This window comes from Sander vitreus, chromosome 20, assembly GCF_031162955.1.
Source record: "Sander vitreus isolate 19-12246 chromosome 20, sanVit1, whole genome shotgun sequence".
In the NCBI taxonomy this organism is placed as follows: domain Eukaryota; kingdom Metazoa; phylum Chordata; class Actinopteri; order Perciformes; family Percidae; genus Sander; species Sander vitreus.
In genome coordinates this window covers 18,117,712-18,138,861 of record NC_135874.1, presented here as the reverse complement: position 1 = coordinate 18,138,861, position 21,150 = coordinate 18,117,712, and the positions used below count along the sequence as shown (strand labels likewise).

The 21,150-nt window shown below is 40.6% G+C and overlaps 1 protein-coding gene across 1 annotated transcript; it reads left to right on the top strand.

Moving 5' to 3' along the window:
* Positions 1 to 3,943: 3,943 nt before the first annotated feature.
* Positions 3,944 to 20,584, top strand: plcb2 (phospholipase C, beta 2). Its single transcript, XM_078278175.1, has 27 exons — positions 3,944 to 4,030; positions 4,140 to 4,215; positions 4,494 to 4,594; positions 4,796 to 4,956; positions 5,055 to 5,201; positions 5,316 to 5,473; positions 7,225 to 7,307; positions 7,490 to 7,574; positions 8,043 to 8,256; positions 8,362 to 8,444; positions 8,545 to 8,641; positions 8,766 to 8,850; positions 9,014 to 9,138; positions 9,427 to 9,578; positions 10,140 to 10,304; positions 10,446 to 10,545; positions 10,683 to 10,787; positions 10,952 to 11,016; positions 11,176 to 11,266; positions 11,395 to 11,907; positions 12,101 to 12,284; positions 12,834 to 12,975; positions 13,498 to 13,562; positions 14,217 to 14,276; positions 16,079 to 16,136; positions 17,444 to 17,527; positions 19,722 to 20,584. Exons 2-27 carry the CDS (start codon positions 4,150 to 4,152, stop codon positions 19,890 to 19,892), a joined length of 3,360 nt encoding a protein of 1,119 aa, XP_078134301.1. The 5' UTR covers positions 3,944 to 4,030; positions 4,140 to 4,149; the 3' UTR covers positions 19,893 to 20,584.
* The last annotated feature ends 566 nt before the right edge of the window (positions 20,585 to 21,150 follow it).

Here is a 21,150-nt window from a genome sequence, read left to right as displayed (position 1 = left end):
TTCAGGTGTTTATAGGATGTTTGATTGTTTTCATTACTATGTTTTATCATATCAGAGATCATAAGGACAATAATCAGTATCAGCTGTTATGTGAGTTTTTACAGTATGGCTGCAACATAAAACATTGAAACAATGAAATGACACTAGAAATGGAGGAAACAGGATGTAAGAGCAGGCTTATTTGATTGTTTTCTTGTTCAATGTAAATAAATGGCTGCTGACAGCTCCACAAACAGTAGGCCTATCATTTGCATTAACAGCAAATCACCTGGGATTCATCATCATCTTTCTATTTTATTAAATCATGCCACAACAACCTGTCTAGGGTCAGGGTCATAATGTAGTGTCATTTATCACTGCAGGCAGGACACTAGGCTGCTGTTTCAACAAAAGAGCCCCGGTCATTTGGATATCATTCAAATTAACCTCAAGACAATGCAATATCTAATGCAAACATTCAGCCAGTCAGGAGGAGTGTCATTTGATAAACCACCAATGATGGTTTTTTTTTTATATAAACATTTTAAAGGAAAAAACAAACATACTGTACCAACAAAAGATTGACCTATCTTTTTAATCAGGTTTTTTATTTCTAGTAATGTTAGAGCCTCAGTTTTTAAGTTTTAATCATTGGTTTTCCATTCTTTTATTTAGTTTTATTCTAATAACTTTAATTTATTGATTTTTGCTCTTTCGCATTGCAGAATTGAAACAACCTACAAAAAATGGAAAAAAAATGGAATAAAAATAATACTATAATATAGTAAATACAATTTTTCATATATATATGAATATTTATTTAATTTATTTAACATCTCTGTTGAAACATTATCTCTGTTACTCAGGCCACAGAACACAGTGCCAACACTTTTTATATGGACAATTGGAAAGAGATGTTGCTTTTAACCGTTTTATTACTTCTATTTTCAGTTCTGTCAGCACCACAAACAGAAATCCTTTCACCGCTCTTGCCCTTTGGATGAATTATCCCTTTAATATCAGTTCTTTTTTTCAAATACTGCCTGCTCATTTTAGACTTCTGATTTAAGGTAGCTTGAAAGCGGCAATTATACTGTACCTTTAGTCAAGTTACGTGTTTGTTAGTTTTTGCAAACTTCATTTGCAATGCATATTTCTCAGGGTGTGTCCTGAGTACAGTCAGAGGCAATACGCTAAACTCCATTAGTTAGTCTTTTGGATTCAGATGGGGGAGTAAGCTAGTCAATGGTTATGACCATGGTGGATTTATTTCACTTATTGCATTGAGCTGTCACAAAAGTCCCTCTAGAAGGACAAAATGAATAAGAAAAGACACTTTCTGGAGCCTCCAGAGGTCAAAAACTACCTGGTCAAAGGAGAAAGATTCACCAAGTGGTCAGAGGTGAGTGAATATTTCAATAAAATCTGAGCTGTATCTTTTGTAGTCCTACAGCATAATATTTTAAATTAATCAACACATCATCATCAAACAGCTCTTTTCCAGAGATTTGAACTCAATAAATGTCCAAAACTTATTTCCTTGTCTCCATCCAGGACTCCACAAAGACTGCTCCCGTCACCATGAAGATGGATCCGAAAGGTTTTTATGTCTACTGGATCAACCAAAGCAAGGTAATCAATATTAAGAGTCTGGGGGAAAAAATAAAAAAAGCCCCTACACAATATGTTAGAGGTGTAGGGAAGTGTTGACTTTCATTTTAGGATTCAGTGGCTAACAGAAATGCAATGGCTTTTGTGCATCAGACAAACACAACCTGACAGATTAAAAAGCATTTTAAAATAGAAGTGTTCATGTTTCACTGATTCAAATCCAGAGTGTGTAATCTGCATTTGATTGGGATCTGCCAAAGCTGTGAATAGATAAGAGCAGCTTTTGGAGAATATTGATTGGTGCTGATGTGGGCTCCCCATCTCTCTCTCTCTCTCTCTCTCTCTCTCTCTCTATTGAGGCACCTTCTGGTTTCCACCACATAACAAAACAAGTGAAGCCTACATAAAATGTGTGTCACATGTGTTATGGGCTGAATCATGTTGCCATGCTGATGTTGACTTTAAAGCGTTTATGGGAATGTTAAATGAAAAAAGCAGTGATCTCCTACGTAATGTTTCAAAACATTGCAGTCAAATATTCTCCACACAAACAAAGTAAATCCCATAGTTTTTGCACTTTGCTAAAGAATGACTTGTATCTGAATCCATATTTGGACTGTCACCTACATTGAATTGAGATGATTCTCTGCTTCTTGTTTCTAGGAGACAACGTTCCTGGATGTTGCTACTGTCAGAGATACCAGAACAGGAAAATATGCAAAACTTCCCAAAGTAAGTACAGTATTACATTATTAGTTAATGTAGTAACCTGCTCTCTGATACAATTAAGTAAAACTGGTGTGTTTGTTATGTAGGAATCTCTGCAGGCATGCAAATATGGTGTTAAACCCTTAGTTTGCCCATAAGTAGGAGAGGCATATTTGCTTTGCAAAAACAGCAATGGACACATGCACCCAAGCTACTCCCCCCCACATACACAAGTGAACATACACTGTACCACACACTGAGTCATGATCTGACCTTTCTGTGAGTGAGTCGTTTTTTTTAGTCGAAATCTGACAGCTGTAGTCCTTTTTTCCGTTCCTTCCTGGCATCCACAGAGAGTTGAAATATGCAGCCATCGTCATCCCTTATTGAGGGTTCAGAGGTGAAATCTGAAATCTTTTCCCCTCAAGGAGAGCACAGAGCACTGCATCATATCAGTCAGGGTGCTGTTGCAAGAACATCTTCCTCTCGGGTCCCTGAAGAGTTTTTTTTGGGGGGGGGGAATGGCTCCAGTGCTAATGTTAGCTCTGCACTTCTGAAAGTAGCAAGTGATTGATTATAGAGCAGCAGATACAGGAAGGCAGAACCTAATAAACTGGTCTTCTTGCTGCTGTTTGTGTTGCACATGAATGTGTGTGTGTGTGTGTGTGTGTGTGTGTGTGTGTGTGTGTGTGTGTGTGTGTGTGTATGTGTGCATGTGTGTGTGTGCATATGTTTGCATGTCTTGGTCAGCAAATTTGCCTGTGTTGAACAAGCTCAAGTACTGCAGACATGATTTTAATTCTTTAGGTAAAAAGAGGGTGAACAGATGAAAAATAGTTAACTTAAAAATGGCACCATGTATTTTGAGCCAATTGGCTATGAACACATCAACACATATTCTGTCTGTTTTGCCTATCACAGCACCCCAAGGTGCGCAACGTGTTCAACCTGGACTTCCCAGACAGCAACCATCTTGCCAAAACTCTGACCATCGTCTCAGGTCTCGACACAGTGAATCTGACCTATCATAACTTCTTTGCCTCTAAGGAGAAAGTGACACAGGTGATAAGCCACTGTGTATACACTGACTGTGTGTGTGTTATTTGCACTGTGTCCATCCTCTAGCTGTTTGCAATCCTCCCTTTCTGTCTACTCTAATAGATGTTTAAAACACAGCCCCAGGCCATTAGCCATTACACAATGAGCCTTTAGTCTGTATTAGACTTTATGACTCCAATATCTAGATTGAATTAACTGTAATGAAATCACAATTGTGCTTTGTTCAAATGCAACATGCACTACTTTCATTTCCTGAGGCACTATTATATTGATGCCCTCTAGTGGTGACTTTGTGTCCATTTAAAATCTTTTATAAAGACATTTCCAGCACAATTCATGTTGACATTATATAATATAAAATATATAATTATATATATATATATATATGTTTGTATTTGTAATTAAATGCACATCAGAACTGGGCAAACGACATTCTTGCAATCGCCTACAACGCTGCAAGGAGCAATGCGTGCAGACACGTCTTCCTGGAGAAAATGTAAGTGAAGATCATATCAGTTCAGCTGGTATTGTTGCTGCTGAGTGAACACGACACCATGTCATTTGACAATGTATGACACAGAATCATGTGGTAATGGGAAGCCTTTGTGCTCACTCTTAGATACGTCCGCATTTCTCTTCACACCAACAAGGATGGCAAGATCCCAGTGAAATAGTAGGTCACAGTTCACCCATCAGAAGGTGTAGGATGGCACGCATAAGTTAGTTTGTACAGTAGATTTCCACATTTCCTACCCAAGGTTTCACTGTTTGCTTTTTTTCAGTATTTACAAGATGTTCCCTGCGGATAAGAAGAGAGTGGAAAGTGCCTTAGCATCAGCACATCTCCCTAAAGGAAAGGTTAGAAAAAATAGTGTCACTATAGCGTCTACTCTATGTCCAACTATCTTTCAAGATTTGTTACTGCACTTTTTGTAAACTCTCCTTATAATATCCTGGTGTTTGTTGTGGATTTGTTATTTCGCTGTATAATAATAAGATACCCAGACTTCTGTATGCTTCTACTGAAAGTACAGTTAGATTGGGTCAAGTGTTATTTTGTTTTGACATACACTATGCAGAATCACAAATGGCCATCTCTTTTAAAATGATGTGGATAATGTGTTTTTACATTTCAGCATGACACCATGAAGCCTGACGTCTTTACTGAGTCTGCCTTCAAGGCCTTTCTGACAAACCTCTGCCCTCGGCCTGAGATCTATGAGATCTTCACTTCTTAGTGAGTCAACCTCCACTGTGCTTCACTGATCATCTTCTAATGTGGCTGAAGAATCATCAATTATCATCTTATTTCCTGTAGTTTTTCTAAATATACACCTACTTTAGCTCAAATAATATATTATTCTTCATAGTTTTTTTTTAATCCTTCATTCACTTTTTTGCAACTTCCACAAATGTTCTTCCTTACTGTGGCCTGCAGCTCCAACAAACCCACCATGACGAGGGAGAATTTCACCAAGTTCCTCAACGAGAAACAGAGGGACTCTCGGCGCAACGAGGAGCTGTTTCCACGTCTGCGGCAGGACCAGGTCAAGGCTCTGATGGACAAATATGAACCCTGCTCCTCCAATTCAAACAGAAGTGAGGTTAATTGATGATGTGTTTTTTTTTTTTATACGAGGCTAGATAATGCTTTTGTACTTTTATTATAAATACTGCTCTCTCTTGTTCATCTGCAGGTCTGATTTCTCCAGAGGGTCTCTTATTGTTCCTGATGGGGCCGGAGACATCCGTTGTCATGCAGGACACGCTGGCCAAGTGTCAGGACATGACCCAACCCATACCCCACTACTTCATCAAGTCCTCCCACAACACATACCTGACAGGTCACTATTTCGATTTTAGCTTGAAACTTCTCATACCTGATTAACTCAACACCTCAGAGTCATTTAGCTGGACATTTAGCTGGTATTTTAGTCTTTCTGTCTGTCCCCCTGCAGCCGGTCAGTTCTCTGGCGTATCCTCTCCGGAGATGTACCGTCAGTGTCTGCTGTCCGGCTGCCGCTGTCTGGAGCTGGACTGCTGGAAGGGCAAACCTCCAGATGAAGAGCCCATCATTACCCACGGCTTCACCATGACAACTGAGATCCTCTTCAAGGTGGTTACACGTAGTTTTGGGCATTCCTTCAGTGGGGTTTTCACATTTCACTCTAACATTTTACATATTGACATTTTTGTCTCCTTTTTTTAAACATTACCCTTCTGGTTCTTGCACAATCTAAACAATAGGGATGTAAACAAATACAAATACATTATTTACATATGAACCGGCACAGGAAGCTAAAGACCTCAAGTTAGGTACTGTCTCAGAAGTGTATGCCAAAAGGCCAAGAGAGCTTTTCATATTTCTGTCATTAGCTTTCTCTCTTTTAATTGGTAATTCAATCCAACTTTATTGAAGTATGGACCTGTCATTGCAGGCACATCCTCCTGTAAAAAAATTATGCAATATACAATTTAGCCCAGTTAGATAATATGACTACATTGGTATCATGTACACTTCAAACCAACTTTAGATTCATCTGGACCTCCTCCCATTACATACACCAGCCCCAGACAAACCATGCAATATGGCCATTGGGACCATAAACAGTTTATTATTTAATATTATTGTACTTCATGTAGACAACTCAACTAATAGATGTAGGCCTACCTAAGAGCAGTGGAAAACTATTGAACCCAGAAAATGAAGCGCTATAGACGATATAAGGATAAACTACTTTTTTTGTAAGACTAACCCTCTTCCAGTGATTATTTACTTGGTGTTGTCTCTAATAAATCTTGGGCCTTTTTAGGAAATGGCCATCCGCTAGTTTCCTATGAGCACAGATTGCATTGTTTCTATATAACATCTTCATGTATACACTTGCCAGAAGCTGTTCATGACCAAAGAGTGCCACAATGTGTGTCATGGATATCATAAAAAGACAATAAATCCACCTTTTATTCATTTCCATGTACACGTACACACACACACACACACACACACACACACACACACACACACACACACACACACACACACACACACACACATAATGTGTGGCACTATCTTTGTGGGGACCCGTCATTGACATAATGCATTCCCTAGCCCCTTACCCTAACCTTAACCATCACAACTAAATGCCTAACCTTAACCCTTACCCTAACCCTAACCATAACTTAATTCTAACCCTAATCCTAAAACCAAGTCTTAACCCTCAAACAGCCCTGTGGGGTCCAGCATTTTGGCCCCACAAAGCTTTCCGGACCCCACAAGTATACTGTATTCCTGGTTTTTGGACCCCACGAATATAGTTAAACAAGAACACACAAACACACACACACACACACGCGCGCGCACGGGCGCACGCACGAACGCACGCACGCACGCACGCACGCACACACACACACACACACACACACACACACACACACACACCCGTCATCCTCTCACTCTCAACACTTCCATTTAAGGGCAGCCGGAGCTCCACAGTCCCAGGGGCAGGGACACATCACTTCAGTTCAGTTAACTCTCAGCCTCTAGATGTGATAGGTTTGGAGCTGACTTCAGGGCCTCTGCACAGAAGCAATAGCTCTGCAGTTTGTCATGTTTTCTCTTTTTATGTTTTGTGAGTATAGTCATGATTGGCTCAGTCTGCTGATCTTATGCTTTTGTGCAATATTCATGATTTTATTTTATTTGTACCCATGTTTTTTGCCGTTTGCTGCTGTGTCATTGACTTATGTTTTTATTTTTTATAGTTCACTTGCCCATTGGATCTCTTTTATTGTAATCTAATTCACATAAAAGTCTAATTACTGTAAATGCCTAGAAAAACAATAATGCTTGTTTCTTTTTTATGTCAGGATGTGATTGAGGCCATCGCTGAGAGTGCCTTTAAGACCTCACAGTACCCCGTTATCCTCTCATTCGAGAACCACGTTGACTCGTAAGACCTGAGCTTTTCAATAAACTCATGCCATGTAATGTTATTAATGTAACACAATGTAATAATGTTCTGATGCCATTATCCCAAATGGAATATTGATGGAACATATTGAAGATGCATTTGAACCTTTCGTTATGGCAGTAACAGCAGACAGCAGCAGGTGTTACTCTGCTTTGTTCCAGGGTGAAACAGCAGGAGAAGATGGCCAACTACTGCAAAACCATATTTGGTGATTCCCTGCTAACAGATCCGCTGGACAAATACCCTGTGAGTACACTGCTGCAACACAGCTCGCTGTCAAAATAATAGAGCTAGATAAAGTTAATAGATGGGGGGGTTTGTTCAACAGAACACTTTGTTTGATAAATGATTATTAGATAAATGAATTATCGTGGTATACTATGTGACTGTGTCATGAAGGCAATAAATGGAAAATAAAGTTCTCTTTTTTATCCCTACAAGACCCTCATGGTCTCCTATACCCATCCAACTGATTTATATCAACAGCCAACACCTGTGTGTGTGTGTGTGTGTGTGTGTGTGTGTGTGTGTGTGTGTGTGTGTGTGTGTGTGTGTGTGTGTGTGTGTGTGAGATAAGGAGAGGACATTTCTTTTTTTCTTTTTTTTAAAGATTATTTTTTTGGGCATTTAAGGCCTTTATTATATAGGACAGCTGAAGATGTGAAAGGGGAAAAGTTAGTTTTAGGTTTTCTTCTATTTGTCTGTACTGTCCAGCTGAAGCCGGGCCAGCAGATCCCCAGCCCATCTGAGCTCATGGGTAAGATCCTCATCAAGAACAAGAAGGGCAGCCATGAAAAGCCAACCCAGGCTAAGAAAACCAGCACGGCAGCCACTGAGCAGACCACAACCACAGCTTTACCCACCCAGGACCCAAACACCACTTCCCAGGATCCTGCTAACTTAGTACCCAGCACCCAGGAGAACCAAGGTGGGCGGTGAACCTCAAGCCAAATCAGATTACGTTTCAAAAATAGGCCTGTTTAGTTATGTTTAGTTAGTTAGTGATTGACATCATGTTTATATGTTTAACAAGAAGGGGACACAGTTGTGGAGGACACCGAAGAGCAAGAGGAGACAGAGGAACAAGATGAGGAAAAAATGAAGACATCAGATGAGGTAGAGTATGCAGTTGCGATGACAGTTTTATTGCTATACATCATCCATGTCCAGCTAAAACAGCGCAAACATCAGTTAACTTCCTGTCAATCCCCCACAGGGCACAGCTGGACAAGAAGTCACAGCTTATGAGGCGATGTCATCCCTGGTCAACTACATCCAGCCCAACAAATTTGTGTCTTTTGACAATGCCAGAAGTATGTACTGTATATTGTTCATAAATTTAACCCAAACACAGATTTAATAGATTTTACAAGACATGTTTTACAGGTTAAAAATCAAAGTCAGCGTGAGTTATGCAATTCTTTTCTTCCTTCACAGAAAAAAACAAGAGTTACGTCATCTCATCTTTTGTGGAGACCAGAGGAGAAGCAATGATTTCCAAGACTGCTGTCGAATTTGTCGAGTATCTTTTAAGAGTGCTGTAGATGCTCTAAAATATGACAACCTGTGTTAAATAAAAAATGACATACAATTAGATCAAAATATGTTCCTTTATGCTGTCACAAGAGTATCCTGGTTCACATACAAATACAGAGATATACAACTTCCTAACCCGTCTTTCTCAGATACAATAAGAGGCAGATGAGCAGGATTTACCCCAAAGGAACAAGAATGGACTCATCCAATTACAGCCCCCAGCCTTTTTGGAATGTAGGATGCCAGATGGTGGCGCTCAACTACCAGACAATGGGTAGAAATGGACACAATGCACTGATAACCACTTAAAATGACATAAACGTGTTGCACTACATGAGAGGATGTAACCATTCACTGTTTCTCTTTAATCACCACTTGAGTCCGACACATTTTAAAATGTCATGCTCTGCCATCTAAACCTGAGCTTTTTTTCTTCACCACAGCAGGTCAGTGTTGCACCTCTTTGTTCTGTGCGGGGCCTCTGCTGTGCTTTGCATCCCAAATGCTGCTTCTTGTGCTGAAGAGAGGGGGCATGAATGGGCTGTTTTGTGTCCATTTTCAGATTTCCCCATGCAGCTGAACATGGCTCTGTTTGAATTCAATGGCAGAACGGGCTACCTTCTCAAGCATGATGTTCTGCGTCGCAGTGACAAGAAATTTGACCCTTTCTGTGACAGGATTGACACGGTTGTGGCAAGCACACTGACCATAAAGGCAGGTTCACAGCCTTGTTGTTATTATGCTTCTCTCACGTTAACCATCCTTGTGGTGTTAGGCATAGGGATGCTGATATCTGTGCAAACTAACTACAAAAAGTTTAAAAATGTAAATATAGAGTCTTCAAATGACTTGAAACATTTCACATACTAAAGTTGCATCATTTTTGTGTTGCATTGTAGGGAAACTGATGCAATATGTGTGTAGCTGGGAGCTGTTTTTGCACTTCTAAATTGAGCACTAAATTAGTCTCACTAGTCTTGGGCAGTGTGTGTGTGTGTGTGTGTGTGTGTGTGTGTGTGTGTGTGTGTGTGTGTGTGTGTGTGTGTGTGTGTGTGTGTGTAGATGAAGAGTCTGTAATAATACAAGCTTCCCGCTGAGACTGAAATATGGTTCCTGGTATTCAGCAGACCCTGCTTGAGTGAAAACCTGAGCTCTATTTATACCCACTATGTTCTGAACACGGGTCCACACAAGCAGCAAGGACACATCCACATCTAAACTGCCAGCCACTTCATACATGTATGTCATCAAATCTTATTTGCCCTTCCTCACTAGATCTATTCGGGCCAATTTCTGTCTGACAAGAACATAAAAACGGGAGTCGAGGTGGAGGTGATTGGGTTGCCAGGAGACCCCAAGAAGAAATATCGTACCAAGTGGTCCACCACACCCAACGCCATCAACCCAGTGTGGAATGAGGAGCCTTTTGTTTTTGAGAAGGTGTGTGTCAGTAGACAAACACGTTCAAATATGCACAAATACATGTGCGAGTGAATGTGTTTGTGTGAACTCAGCCATTATAACCCACTGTTTTGCTGCTGCTGTTGGTATTAATATATTTGTTGCTGTTATGATGCATAGATCCTGCTCCCTGAAATGGCCTCTCTAAGAATTGTAGTCCATGAGGAGAACGGTAAATTCTTGGGACACAGGATCATCCCACTTGATGCCATCCAATCAGGTCAGTGAAACTGAGGGAAAAAACACCTCACTTCATGCTTGATCTAATCTCCATAATTTAACATGTTTTAGCCAGCTTCTAGATCAGAGGAGCTGCCCTTGTATTCAGTTCACCGAGGTTTGTTTTATACCCTGCAGGTTTCCATCACATATGCCTGCGCAGTGAGAGCAATATGCCGCTCACTCTGCCTGCTCTCTTTGTGTACATCGAGGTCAAGGACTACATTCCTGCTGCCTTTGCAGGTGCTTTGCTTTTTACTTTGTGTTTCTGCAAAAGATAAAGTCTCTGCGGCAATTGAATAGATGTTGTTAGAATTACAATCAAGGACAAGACTGTTTAGTTTGGATGTGTGGAGCTCAGTAGCATTTCCTTTTAAATATGACACATATTCTACCTTCTACCTCAGATTTTACAGATGCCTTATTTAACCCAACAAAGGGAACAGAGAAGACCACAAAGGCCACAAAGGAGGTAACAAAAAGCAGCTGAAGGAAACTTAATTCAGCCGTCATCTACATAATCGTCATGTTTCCAGTTCTCTTTTAAATCATAAACATCACTAATCCACTACCTGGAAGATGACCAGCCTTGTTAGATTGTGATGTTCCTGTCCTTTCTGTTCCCACGCAGTCACCCTCTGACTACATTTCTCCCTATGAGTTGCCTCTTGTGGTCCAAACCCCCACGGACAATGCTAAGGAAAGTGAGACCCATGCTACAGGTAATGAAGCTTGTGAATATGGGACACAGTTCAGAGTTTATTTTTTGAAAGCTACCGAGCTTTATTATTGTTCTTGTAGTAGGTGCTGAATTAAGAAGCTGTATTTAAACACTTTCCACTTCCTGTAGAAAAGGCCACATCTGAACCTACACCACTGGTTGATGCAAATGACCAATCACCCCAGTCTAACCCAGAGGCAAGTGCAGAAGAAGATAAAGAAGAGGCTGAGAACAACTCAGACACTCCACAACCTGCAGCAGAACCTCCTCAAACTCCTGACAACACTCCTGCTGAAGATCCAGCCACGGACGCAGGAAGTGCCACCACTGAAACCCTTCCTAAAGCCTCTGTTTCCCCTGAGGAGGCAGCCCATGAGGAGGAAGCAGTTCCAGAGCCACAGGCAGCTCCTGAAAACAAAGAGGAGCCCATGAACGACTCCAGTACAAACCCTAAGCCTGCTTCAGATGACACACCAGGCACAGAAGCTTCCAGCGCTGCTGAAGAGCCTGCTGCTGAAGAGCCTGCTGCTGAAGAGCCTGCTGCTGAAGAGCCTGCTGCTGTGGCCTTGTCCTGTCCAGCAAGTGTATCGCCCGAGTCCACAGGATCAGGTGACTCATCTCAGCCGCCGACATGCAGTGAAGGTAACACCGAAGTGCTTAATGTGCTGCACTCATCACAGATTCCATTTTATCAGTGCACTGTAGGTCACTAAGAAGGAAACTATAGAAAATGTCATACTTTTTTTTTTGAATAAATCTATCGCAAAAATAAACATCCACTGCTGACACAAGTAGGAAGATTGTCACAACAAAGCCTTGTGTGTTTATGCTGCAGAGCCTTCGACTGTGACTACCGAAGAACTGACACAGCACAAGAACTATCTGAAGGTCACCAAGCGGCAGGAGAAAGACATGAAAGAGGCAGAAAAGAAGTATCAGAAAAAAGGAGAGGATCTGATTCAGAAATACTCTGACTCCTTCAAGTCCATCAAAAAGAAGGCCTCTGTGAAGAAAAAAGAGTAAGGGGATTCATTTTTTCCTATTTGTTTGTCGGTTTCTGGCTGAAATATGGTAGTAAAACAAATGTTTGACAAAAGACAATTAGATAGTGTTTGCGGTACTTAGTACTTAGATCTATCTGTTAACGTTTAGTCATTTACCAAAGACAGTTCCGTTTCCAACAAAGTAGCAGTGAATTCAACAGCGTATTAATACTGACCCACTAATGAAGTTGTTGTTGTTTTGGTCAGTGTCATTAATGAGATGATATTTAGAGGCATGGAGAATATTCCTCAGCTAATGTGTTTTTCCAGCTGAAGCAGGATATTAGAGGATAAAGAGAACAACTAAATGAATATGGGCTGCATTGTCTTTTGTGCACAGCTCTTAGCTTTCAGGACAAAACGGGTGTTATTCAAGGCCAAATGAGCATCGCTGTAGGATTTCCAGTAACCACACGGTTGTACATTCATTTTTCTGTACTTGGAGGGATAGTGGCTGTTAGTCGATAAACTTTATTCCCCTTGCATTATGTCCTGTTATGTTGTGTCATTTTATGTTTCCTCCAGGGGAGGAGGAAACACCTCTGACTCCAGCGTGATGACGGAGCGGGTGCAGGAGCAGAAGGAAAAAATGCAGGTTGAGCTGCAAGCTATATGGACGGAGCAGTGTGATCAGCTGAAGAAGAAGAAAGAGCAGTGTGCTACAGAGGTTAGTAAAATACTGGTTAATGTTGGCTCATTAAAAATTCTGTATTCCATTTAAAATGCGAAAAAAGACATTGTAAAGTAAATCAGTACATTAACTCAAGTTCTGTACTTAAAGCTGCACTAATCAGTATTCATATATAAACAAGGGGTCAATTGACTGTGTAATGTGAAATGTGTCACTTGTAGTGGCAACACCACAAAAATGATGAACTTCTTTTATTGACTCTGCAGTTTCCCTCAGGCATACAGAGAGTTTTTGCGTCTTTTAGCTTATTGTTTCAGTTCTATGGCCCGCTACTTTACTGTTTTGGTTCAGTGTTCAATGAAAAAGCCATATATACCCACTATACATAACCTGCACAGCCAAAGTTAGCGACTAGCTGGTGGTGCAGCATTAAGCAGCTAAAGTGCCAGATCTTTCCCTTAGAAATTGTGTGTGGACATTGTTATTTAAACTACTCAAGTCTCATTTTTTTAGCTTTATCTTGACTGTGATTGTGTCACTTCCCTCCTATTGTGACAGAGACTGGCCAAACTGTTGGAGATGGCCACAGAGAGACATACCATTGAACTGAAGACCCTGGAGAGGTGTGAGCACACATAAAACACATTTGGGACATTCTGTACACACTGAGAGTGCGGAGGGCTTTGCTGTTGTCTGTCCAATCTGTGCCCTGAGAGTTTGGTGGGGCACTGCATGTGTGTGTGTGTGTGTGTGTGTGTGTGTGTGTGTGTGTGTGTGTGTGTGTGTGTGTGTCATATGAGGTGAAACATTTGACATTTTGCAAAGACAATACCATCAAATAATGCATAAATCACCTCAATGTGCGGGTCTTCCAGAGGCCTTGCCTGGCTTATGCTGTTCTGTGCATGTGTTTGTGTTTGTGTTTGTGTGTGTGTGTGTGTGTGTGTGTGTGTGTGTGTGTGTGTGTGTGTGTGTGTGTGTGTGTGTGTTATCCCAAGTCCCCAGCTGGCGGATGGTTATCTCAGGACAAGCATTATCCAACAGGTGTTTAAACAGCAGTAGGGAAGCGAAGGTAGCCTTGGTAATCTACCTGTCCACACAGACATTATAACCTCACACTTAAGCCTTCCTGTCACTGCAAAGAAAAGGTCACATCAAAGACACACAGCCCAGCATCTCTTGTTTAAAGGGAAAAGGTTGTTATTAGGGACACTTTTCATTTTTAGGATTTGAATCAAGCTGGAGTCCTCAATCTCTGTCTTTGCCTTGTTTTGCAGTGAAACCAAAGAGAATAAGAAGAAAACACTCTCAAAATGTTCATCCTCAGAGAAAGCCAAGTGAGTTCACACACCTTGCCTTCAGTTACTTTGTGTCTTTCCATTCATTGCCGTTTCTTTCACTGTGTTACGTACATACGGTGGCCGACAGGAGCAAACGCCCTGAAACTTAAAAAAACACACGCAAATAGACAAAACACAAGCAAATTAAGAAAACAACTTCATTAATTTGACAACACATGTGCAGCATTCAGAAAACGCGCTGCAAATACCACAACACAGCCAAATACATAAACGCACTGCAAATAAAAAACGATGCAAAAAGAAAAGCACACAAATTCTGAAAAAAGAAGCGATGCAAAAAGAAAAACAACTTCATTAATTTGACAACACATGCGCAGCATTCAGCAAACGCACTGCAAATACACACGACACAACCAAATACATAAACGCACTGCAAATATGAAAAGATGCAAAAAGAAAAGCACACAAACCCAGAAAACAAAAAAACGCAGCATCTAGATTACACAACGGAAGTTCTCCAGACCTCTAGAGGGAGCAGCTAAGTGGAAGAGCTGGATTTTCGACCCCACGGAGAGAGAGAGAGAGAGAGAGAGAGAGAGAGAGAGAGAGAGAGAGAGAGAGAGAGAGAGAGAGAGAGCAACTGCATAGATATGTTTTCTCTTGTTTGGTGGGTGTGTCTCGGCTCAGGTCACAGGTGATACTCAATCAGCAGAGACGTCTGTAAACTCGTGGTAATAAAACATTTAAAACGGCATCAGCGTTTGTTTAAGCCATATTACATGAGAGGGTTTAATTTCGAGGTCCGAAAGGCTCATTACTGAAGTAGCCTATTTGCCTCCTCAAGTGTAATATTGTGATTATACAACAACGATTACCAACAAAATAAGTGATCAATCTGTATTCATATTGTGGAGCAATTCGCTCTTGAAATACAAAAAACAGACAGGATTTATAGTCCCTCCCTGTTTAGTAAACCAGCCAATTTACTGTGGGATTTATCAAACTGAATAAATCCCGCTCGCACATAAACACAAAACAGCTTTGCTAACTCCAACGTGTTGTAAGTAAAACATCTGCTGAAAAAGTTATTGTATTCATTAGCATGATTGCCGTACTGTTTAGTTCACAACACATAGCGGACCAGACGCGAGCTTTTATTTTGAAAAGCCGAAGCTCGGGGACGGCACCAGCCGGGAGGGCATGAGACGGGAGCATAGACTTTATATTATTAATATATTATGTTATTAATAATAATATGAATTTAAAATACAGTCTATGGAGTTCTCCAGGCTGCAGCCATACCCGACTCTAATAAAAAGGCAGAGCGCTCTCTCTCCCTGTGGGGTCGAAAATCAAGCTGTTCCACTTAGCTGCTCCCTCTAGAGGTCTGGAGAACTTCCGTTGTGTAATCTGGATGCTGCGTTTTTTTGTTGCATTTGTTTTCTGGGTTTGTGTGCTTTTCTTTTTGCATCTTTTCATATTTGCAGCGCGTTTATGTATTTGGTTGTGTTGTGTGTATTTGCAGTGCGTTTATGTATTTGGTTGTGTTGTGTGTATTTGCAGCGCGTTTGCTGAATGCTGCACATGTGTTGTCAAATTAATGAAGTTGTTTTCTTAATTTGCTTGTGTTTTGTCTATTTGCGTGTGTTTTCCTAAGTTTCAGGGCGTTTGCCCCTGTCGGCCACCATAGTTACAGCTTCCTGACCAAAATGAAGAAAAATGATCCATGTTCTTACCCCTCCGCCTCATGGCATGCACATTAAGTCTGGCTTGATTTGATGAATGTTTAAGATTATGTACAAGAGCTCTAATTGAAAATTATAATTATCTTCTCTTAGGTTGAAAAGGGCAATGAGCATAGAGCTGTTGGATGAGCCTAGTCAGTCTGATGGTGCAGTAAGTAATCTTTACAATTTTGAGTATTCTCATGTCTGTGCGGAAAGTATGAAGCTGGAGCTAGCAGCTGCTTAGCTTAGCTTTGCATAAAGACTGGAAGCAGGGGGAAACGCAGAGCCTGGATCTGTCCAAAGGCAACGAAATCCACCTACCAGCATGGCTGGCTTTAGCTTTATATTTAACGGACAAACATGAGAGTGGTATCTTTATAAGCGAGTAAACATACATCTCAAAATGTCAAATTACTCCTTTAAAGGAAATAGCAAATCTCATGGAAATTTTCATCTGATTTTAACTAAAGTTTGAAGCCACATGCTCACATGCATCACTGCACATGTACCATAAACAGTATCAATATCACAGCTCACACTTGACATCCACAGGCTTGTTCAACACATGTTGTATTTAACTGTGTAACTATGGTTATGAAAAGACAGCAAGTGCCTCAAGAATTGGACAAAAGCGCGCTTTCCTTTTAATACATCTAAACACATACACCCACGTGTATGCTTACAGACATGCACACATTGTTGAACTGTAAGTACACTCACACGTGAGCATGCAAACCACCCACATAGACAAACACACACACACACACACACACACACACACACACACACACACACACACACACACACACACACACACACACACATATACAGACACATACCCTTTTATCCAATGAGTAAAGTTCAGTGGGCCCTGACCATAGGCCAGGCTTGTCCAATACTCGGAAGCTGTTTCCAGGGAGCAGACTAATCCACGTGTGGTCGATGACTCACTGGGCTCCGCTCTAGTTCCTCGGTTGGCTCATCAAGATTCAGACCTGTTGTATCTGGGTTAAAGACCAGGCCATTTCACTCTGCTCCTCTCCAATTGACTTCATTGTAGCAAACCCCACTCACCCCTATGCACATTAGGGTCACATTACAGCTCATTTTGATCTACTTAATCAGCATTTGCCCAGTAATTACAGCAACTCTTTTAAACACAATCACTTGTTTAATCAGCACAACCTCAGTATTGAATGGCCCGGTGTAATAAGGAGAGTGTAACAGAGGTGGACAAGTCCAACCTGTTGTGGATTAACTGTATTGATTCTCTTGCTCGGGTTGTATCCCATGGGTGCATTCCTCTATAGATATACACACACATACGCACACAGGAAGAAACATGAGCAGAACTGCCTGTAGACATGCAAACTCTCACTTGATACCACATGCACACATGCTCACACAGACTCAAACCACAAATCAATTGTGTTTTACAGTAGCCACATGTTGTGTTGTACTATTGTATTGTTACAGTCTTCAGATTACAGCCCACAGCAAGTGGCTCTGATGATGAAACAGGCTGCTACACTGGAGGAAATCAAGACCCTGACTAATCAGGTACACACACTGACACCAGAGTACACTTAGACAGGAGTATAATGCACGTATAACCCTCTGAACAAAAACATATGAAACTCAGGAGCTAAACTACGAACGAAAAGCCCCTTTTTGCACATTCCTGTTTACATTTCCATTGCATCTGAAGATCTGTGAAGACTAGACAAATTTGATTAATGACAGTTTTACCAATCAGCAAATGTCCAGCACTGCAAACCCTGATGATTGGTAACCATCACAAAGTACTACCCCCTGAGGAAGGATTTTTTTGCTGCCTGAAACCATCACACAGTGACTACATTTAGTCCCTGGTTCCTCCGGTCAAAAAGGAGATTTAATTCCCGAGTTCTTGATCCTTTACGAAAATTCATGTGGTGGAAACATCCTCCCAAATGGTAGGTGTGTCCCCACAATGTGATTAATACAAGATGTCAGCAACATATCCCCTTTTTCAGTGATTATACATAATGTAAGGAGGACACATCCAGTTTAGGCAATTGAGAAAGTACATACCAGGCTCCCACCACTGTAAATTATATCAGAGCACTTTTATGACAATGCTTTGCTTTGAGTTAAATTGTTGAGAAAAGAGGTGTTAGATAATTTAGACAGTGACGCGTGAATGCCAGATGGATGGTGTGTTTTTAATGTCTTACTATTAGTATTAACTTACAAATACAAACAGTTTTTGATATTGAGAGGAGCTGTGGGATGAATTCAAGCAAGTGCAAAGAGTTTTTCTTTAATCATGCAAGCTAATCTTTGCTGTATATATTTAACAGCATTGATTGAGCATTGTACCATATCCTTAAGGTCCCATATTGTAAAAGGTGTGATTTCAATGTATTTTTAATAAAGCAGGTCGAGGCACTATATAAATACTGTGAAGGTATCAAAATCCTCACTCCACAGTGAAATGCACACAGCACGTATTCAGGAACTGTGCCTTTAAACCATCCGTCAGGACTTCCGTATGATTATGATGTCACAACTAAACTATATAAAGGTAGAAAGTGCCGCTACAGTCATTCCCCGGCTGCAATGACGCAGATGTAGAAGACCCGGAAATACTGACCAATCAGCGAAGAATGGGCTTTTTCAGGAGGGGTGGGCATAAGTAGGCAGATGCTTAAAAGGGAGCGTTTCAGACAGAGGGTGAATACAGGTATATTCAAGACAGATATTCAAATAATGTGTTTTTGAACATTGGACACCAAGCCATTTCTGAGCGTTTTTTGCCACTGTCACATTGTTAATCACTCATTAACAAGCACACCCATGGCCAGAAGCAGGAATAGCTCCTAAATGTCTTTTGAGCAGAATAACACAGTTGTAAGGGCATATAACTTTAAAGAAAGGCAAAATGTAAGTTACATTTCTTTGATAATTTATTTTACAAAAATAGAAAAACAGTTGAATCAGGTAATACAACATTTCCCCAATGTTACACATGTATAGGCTATACAATACAGGAAAAATGAATTTTTGCTGTACTTTATTCTCACAAAGAATTATTTAATTTTTACAAACTTTACACTAGGCAGTCTGCAGTCTTTGTGCTTTGGTTTGCTGTCTCAGTCGCAGATTGAAGGAATTTTTGCACATGGCTATACGTCACACAGTAAACAAATATGACTGCTACCATTAAGCTAGAAGAGCATAGAACTTTATGAATTTTACAGCTTCTTGATCATGCAAATAGTTGATTTTTGGCAAATATTTGAAGATGGACATGTAAAATGTGAGATTTTTATCCAGTTGGTGGGGTTTTGGCTTAACTTTGGAGCTTTTTTCAGCTTCTTTCTAGGGTAAGTGGTTTTGTTTGGCGATGTTTTAAACAAAACATGCTTTTTCAAACCCAACGACGGATTTTGGTGTAAGGAGGGTTAAAGCATGTAAACATGTTCTAGTAGAAAACCAAAATACAAGTGAACATGAAATTGAGCATAATATGGGACCTTTAATACAGGCACATTGTCACTATATTAAATATACTAAAAACAGCTCATCATCACTCTTGTTTGAAATCAATCCACTGGGTTCAAGCCAGTTCCCTAGCTTGGTGCCAATACACAAATCCATTCTCTAAAGACTATGCCAAGCACCTGGCAGAGAAAATAAACTATGCAAATGTCAATGTGTCCTTTTGACAAGCCTGTAACCTCTAACTAACCTATGGCCCTTGTGTCTGCAGCTCAATCAGGAGGCCCTAAAAGAGCACGATCAGAAATTGAGGTCTCTGCCAGCAGAGGTGAAGAATGCTGTCAATGTGTGTGTGGGGGCCCACTTTCCTGAACTGGTCGACCAGGCTGGAGACAAGAAGGTGGAGGGAGCGGGCTTCTATGGAGATGTCTTCCTGGGTTAGAGTTGCCTTTTGATCCGTGACCCTTTACTGTAATCCTCTCCTCACTTTTTAGAAACGTTTTTTTAGATCTTCTTTTAACCTGTTACATAACCTTCAGTCTGAGCATAACTGGAATAGAAAAAGATTAAATTAGCTCTTTGTGAAATTTCCATTTAGAGCTGCTATTAATAGAGAGAGCTCTTTTGGTAGTAATTATGCCAAAATTATGTTTTCGTGGATGAATTGGAAATTATTTTCATTTTCTTATAACTTTTTATTTCTGTTGCTTTTCACCAACCAAAAATACCACAATACAGCGACAAATATATTCCAGATGAAGGCCCATCAATAAAAGCTTCAGTTCACAGTCTCTTTTCTGTTCTCGTAATCAGTTAAAAAATAGGAATTAATGTAGCAAGAAAAATGGGATATCAGAGTCTGCAGGCTGAATCGAGACAATGACTCCATCTGCAACGCTTCAGCACATTGTGTGTAATACTCCATGAAGCAACAGAAAAGCATTCACTGTGAGATGCAGGTGTGTTGCAGTTGTAAAGAAGGTTTTGCAGAAAAAAAGCTACATTTACTCTTTGGGACGAAAGTCATATGGAGCCATAACGATGGAAATACTCAAAAGGCAGCACATCAATATTCCCTCCGCATAATTTGTTCTTGTGATGAATAGTCCTTAATAAACTGTACTTTGCTCTGTATATGTGTGTGTTTATTTTTCCAGGTAAGTTTTATCTGCATATGTTTACATTCTAGTCCTTGGTCTGGTTTGGATCATATTAGTCATGTTTACTATCACTGTTTTTTTTTTAGTTCTTTTTTGTTTTACTGGCCTTATGTGACTTGAGTTGAAGACACCCCTGTGTGCATGGCAGATATATATCAGAAACCTGGATATGGTGTTTACATGTCACAGCATCCCATTTTCTATCAGAACAGTCCAGCTAGCATATACAGGTGTATAAAACCAGGATATGATGATATGATGGTTTCAAAACGTAATTGGTATGCACCAAAAACCTGATCATAAGCAGGATACTGATCTGCATTTGATACTCACTGAGCTAAATGCTCAGTTTTTTTAGGAATGCCCTGATTACACTTACATAGTTATTCACATTCACACCCGCAAAGCTGCCCTCTGTAACCACAGTCTAAGATGTTGCGCCTTGCTTAAAAGCACTGGAAATGAGGAAGGGGGAGCTGCGCTTTCACTTACTCTTCCTGCTGGTCCAGGGATCACACTGGTAACATTTGGCTTACAAAC

Bases quoted from the DNA above. Each gene is read 5' to 3' on its own strand.
- plcb2 (XM_078278175.1), top strand. From the start codon at position 4,150: ATGTTCCCTGCGGATAAGAAGAGAGTGGAAAGTGCCTTAGCATCAGCA. The intron at 7,308-7,489 runs GTAAGACCTGAG...GCTTTGTTCCAG, and splicing joins TTCGAGAACCACGTTGACTC to GGTGAAACAGCAGGAGAAGA. The intron at 9,579-10,139 runs GCAGGTTCACAG...CTTCCTCACTAG, and splicing joins CAAGCACACTGACCATAAAG to ATCTATTCGGGCCAATTTCT.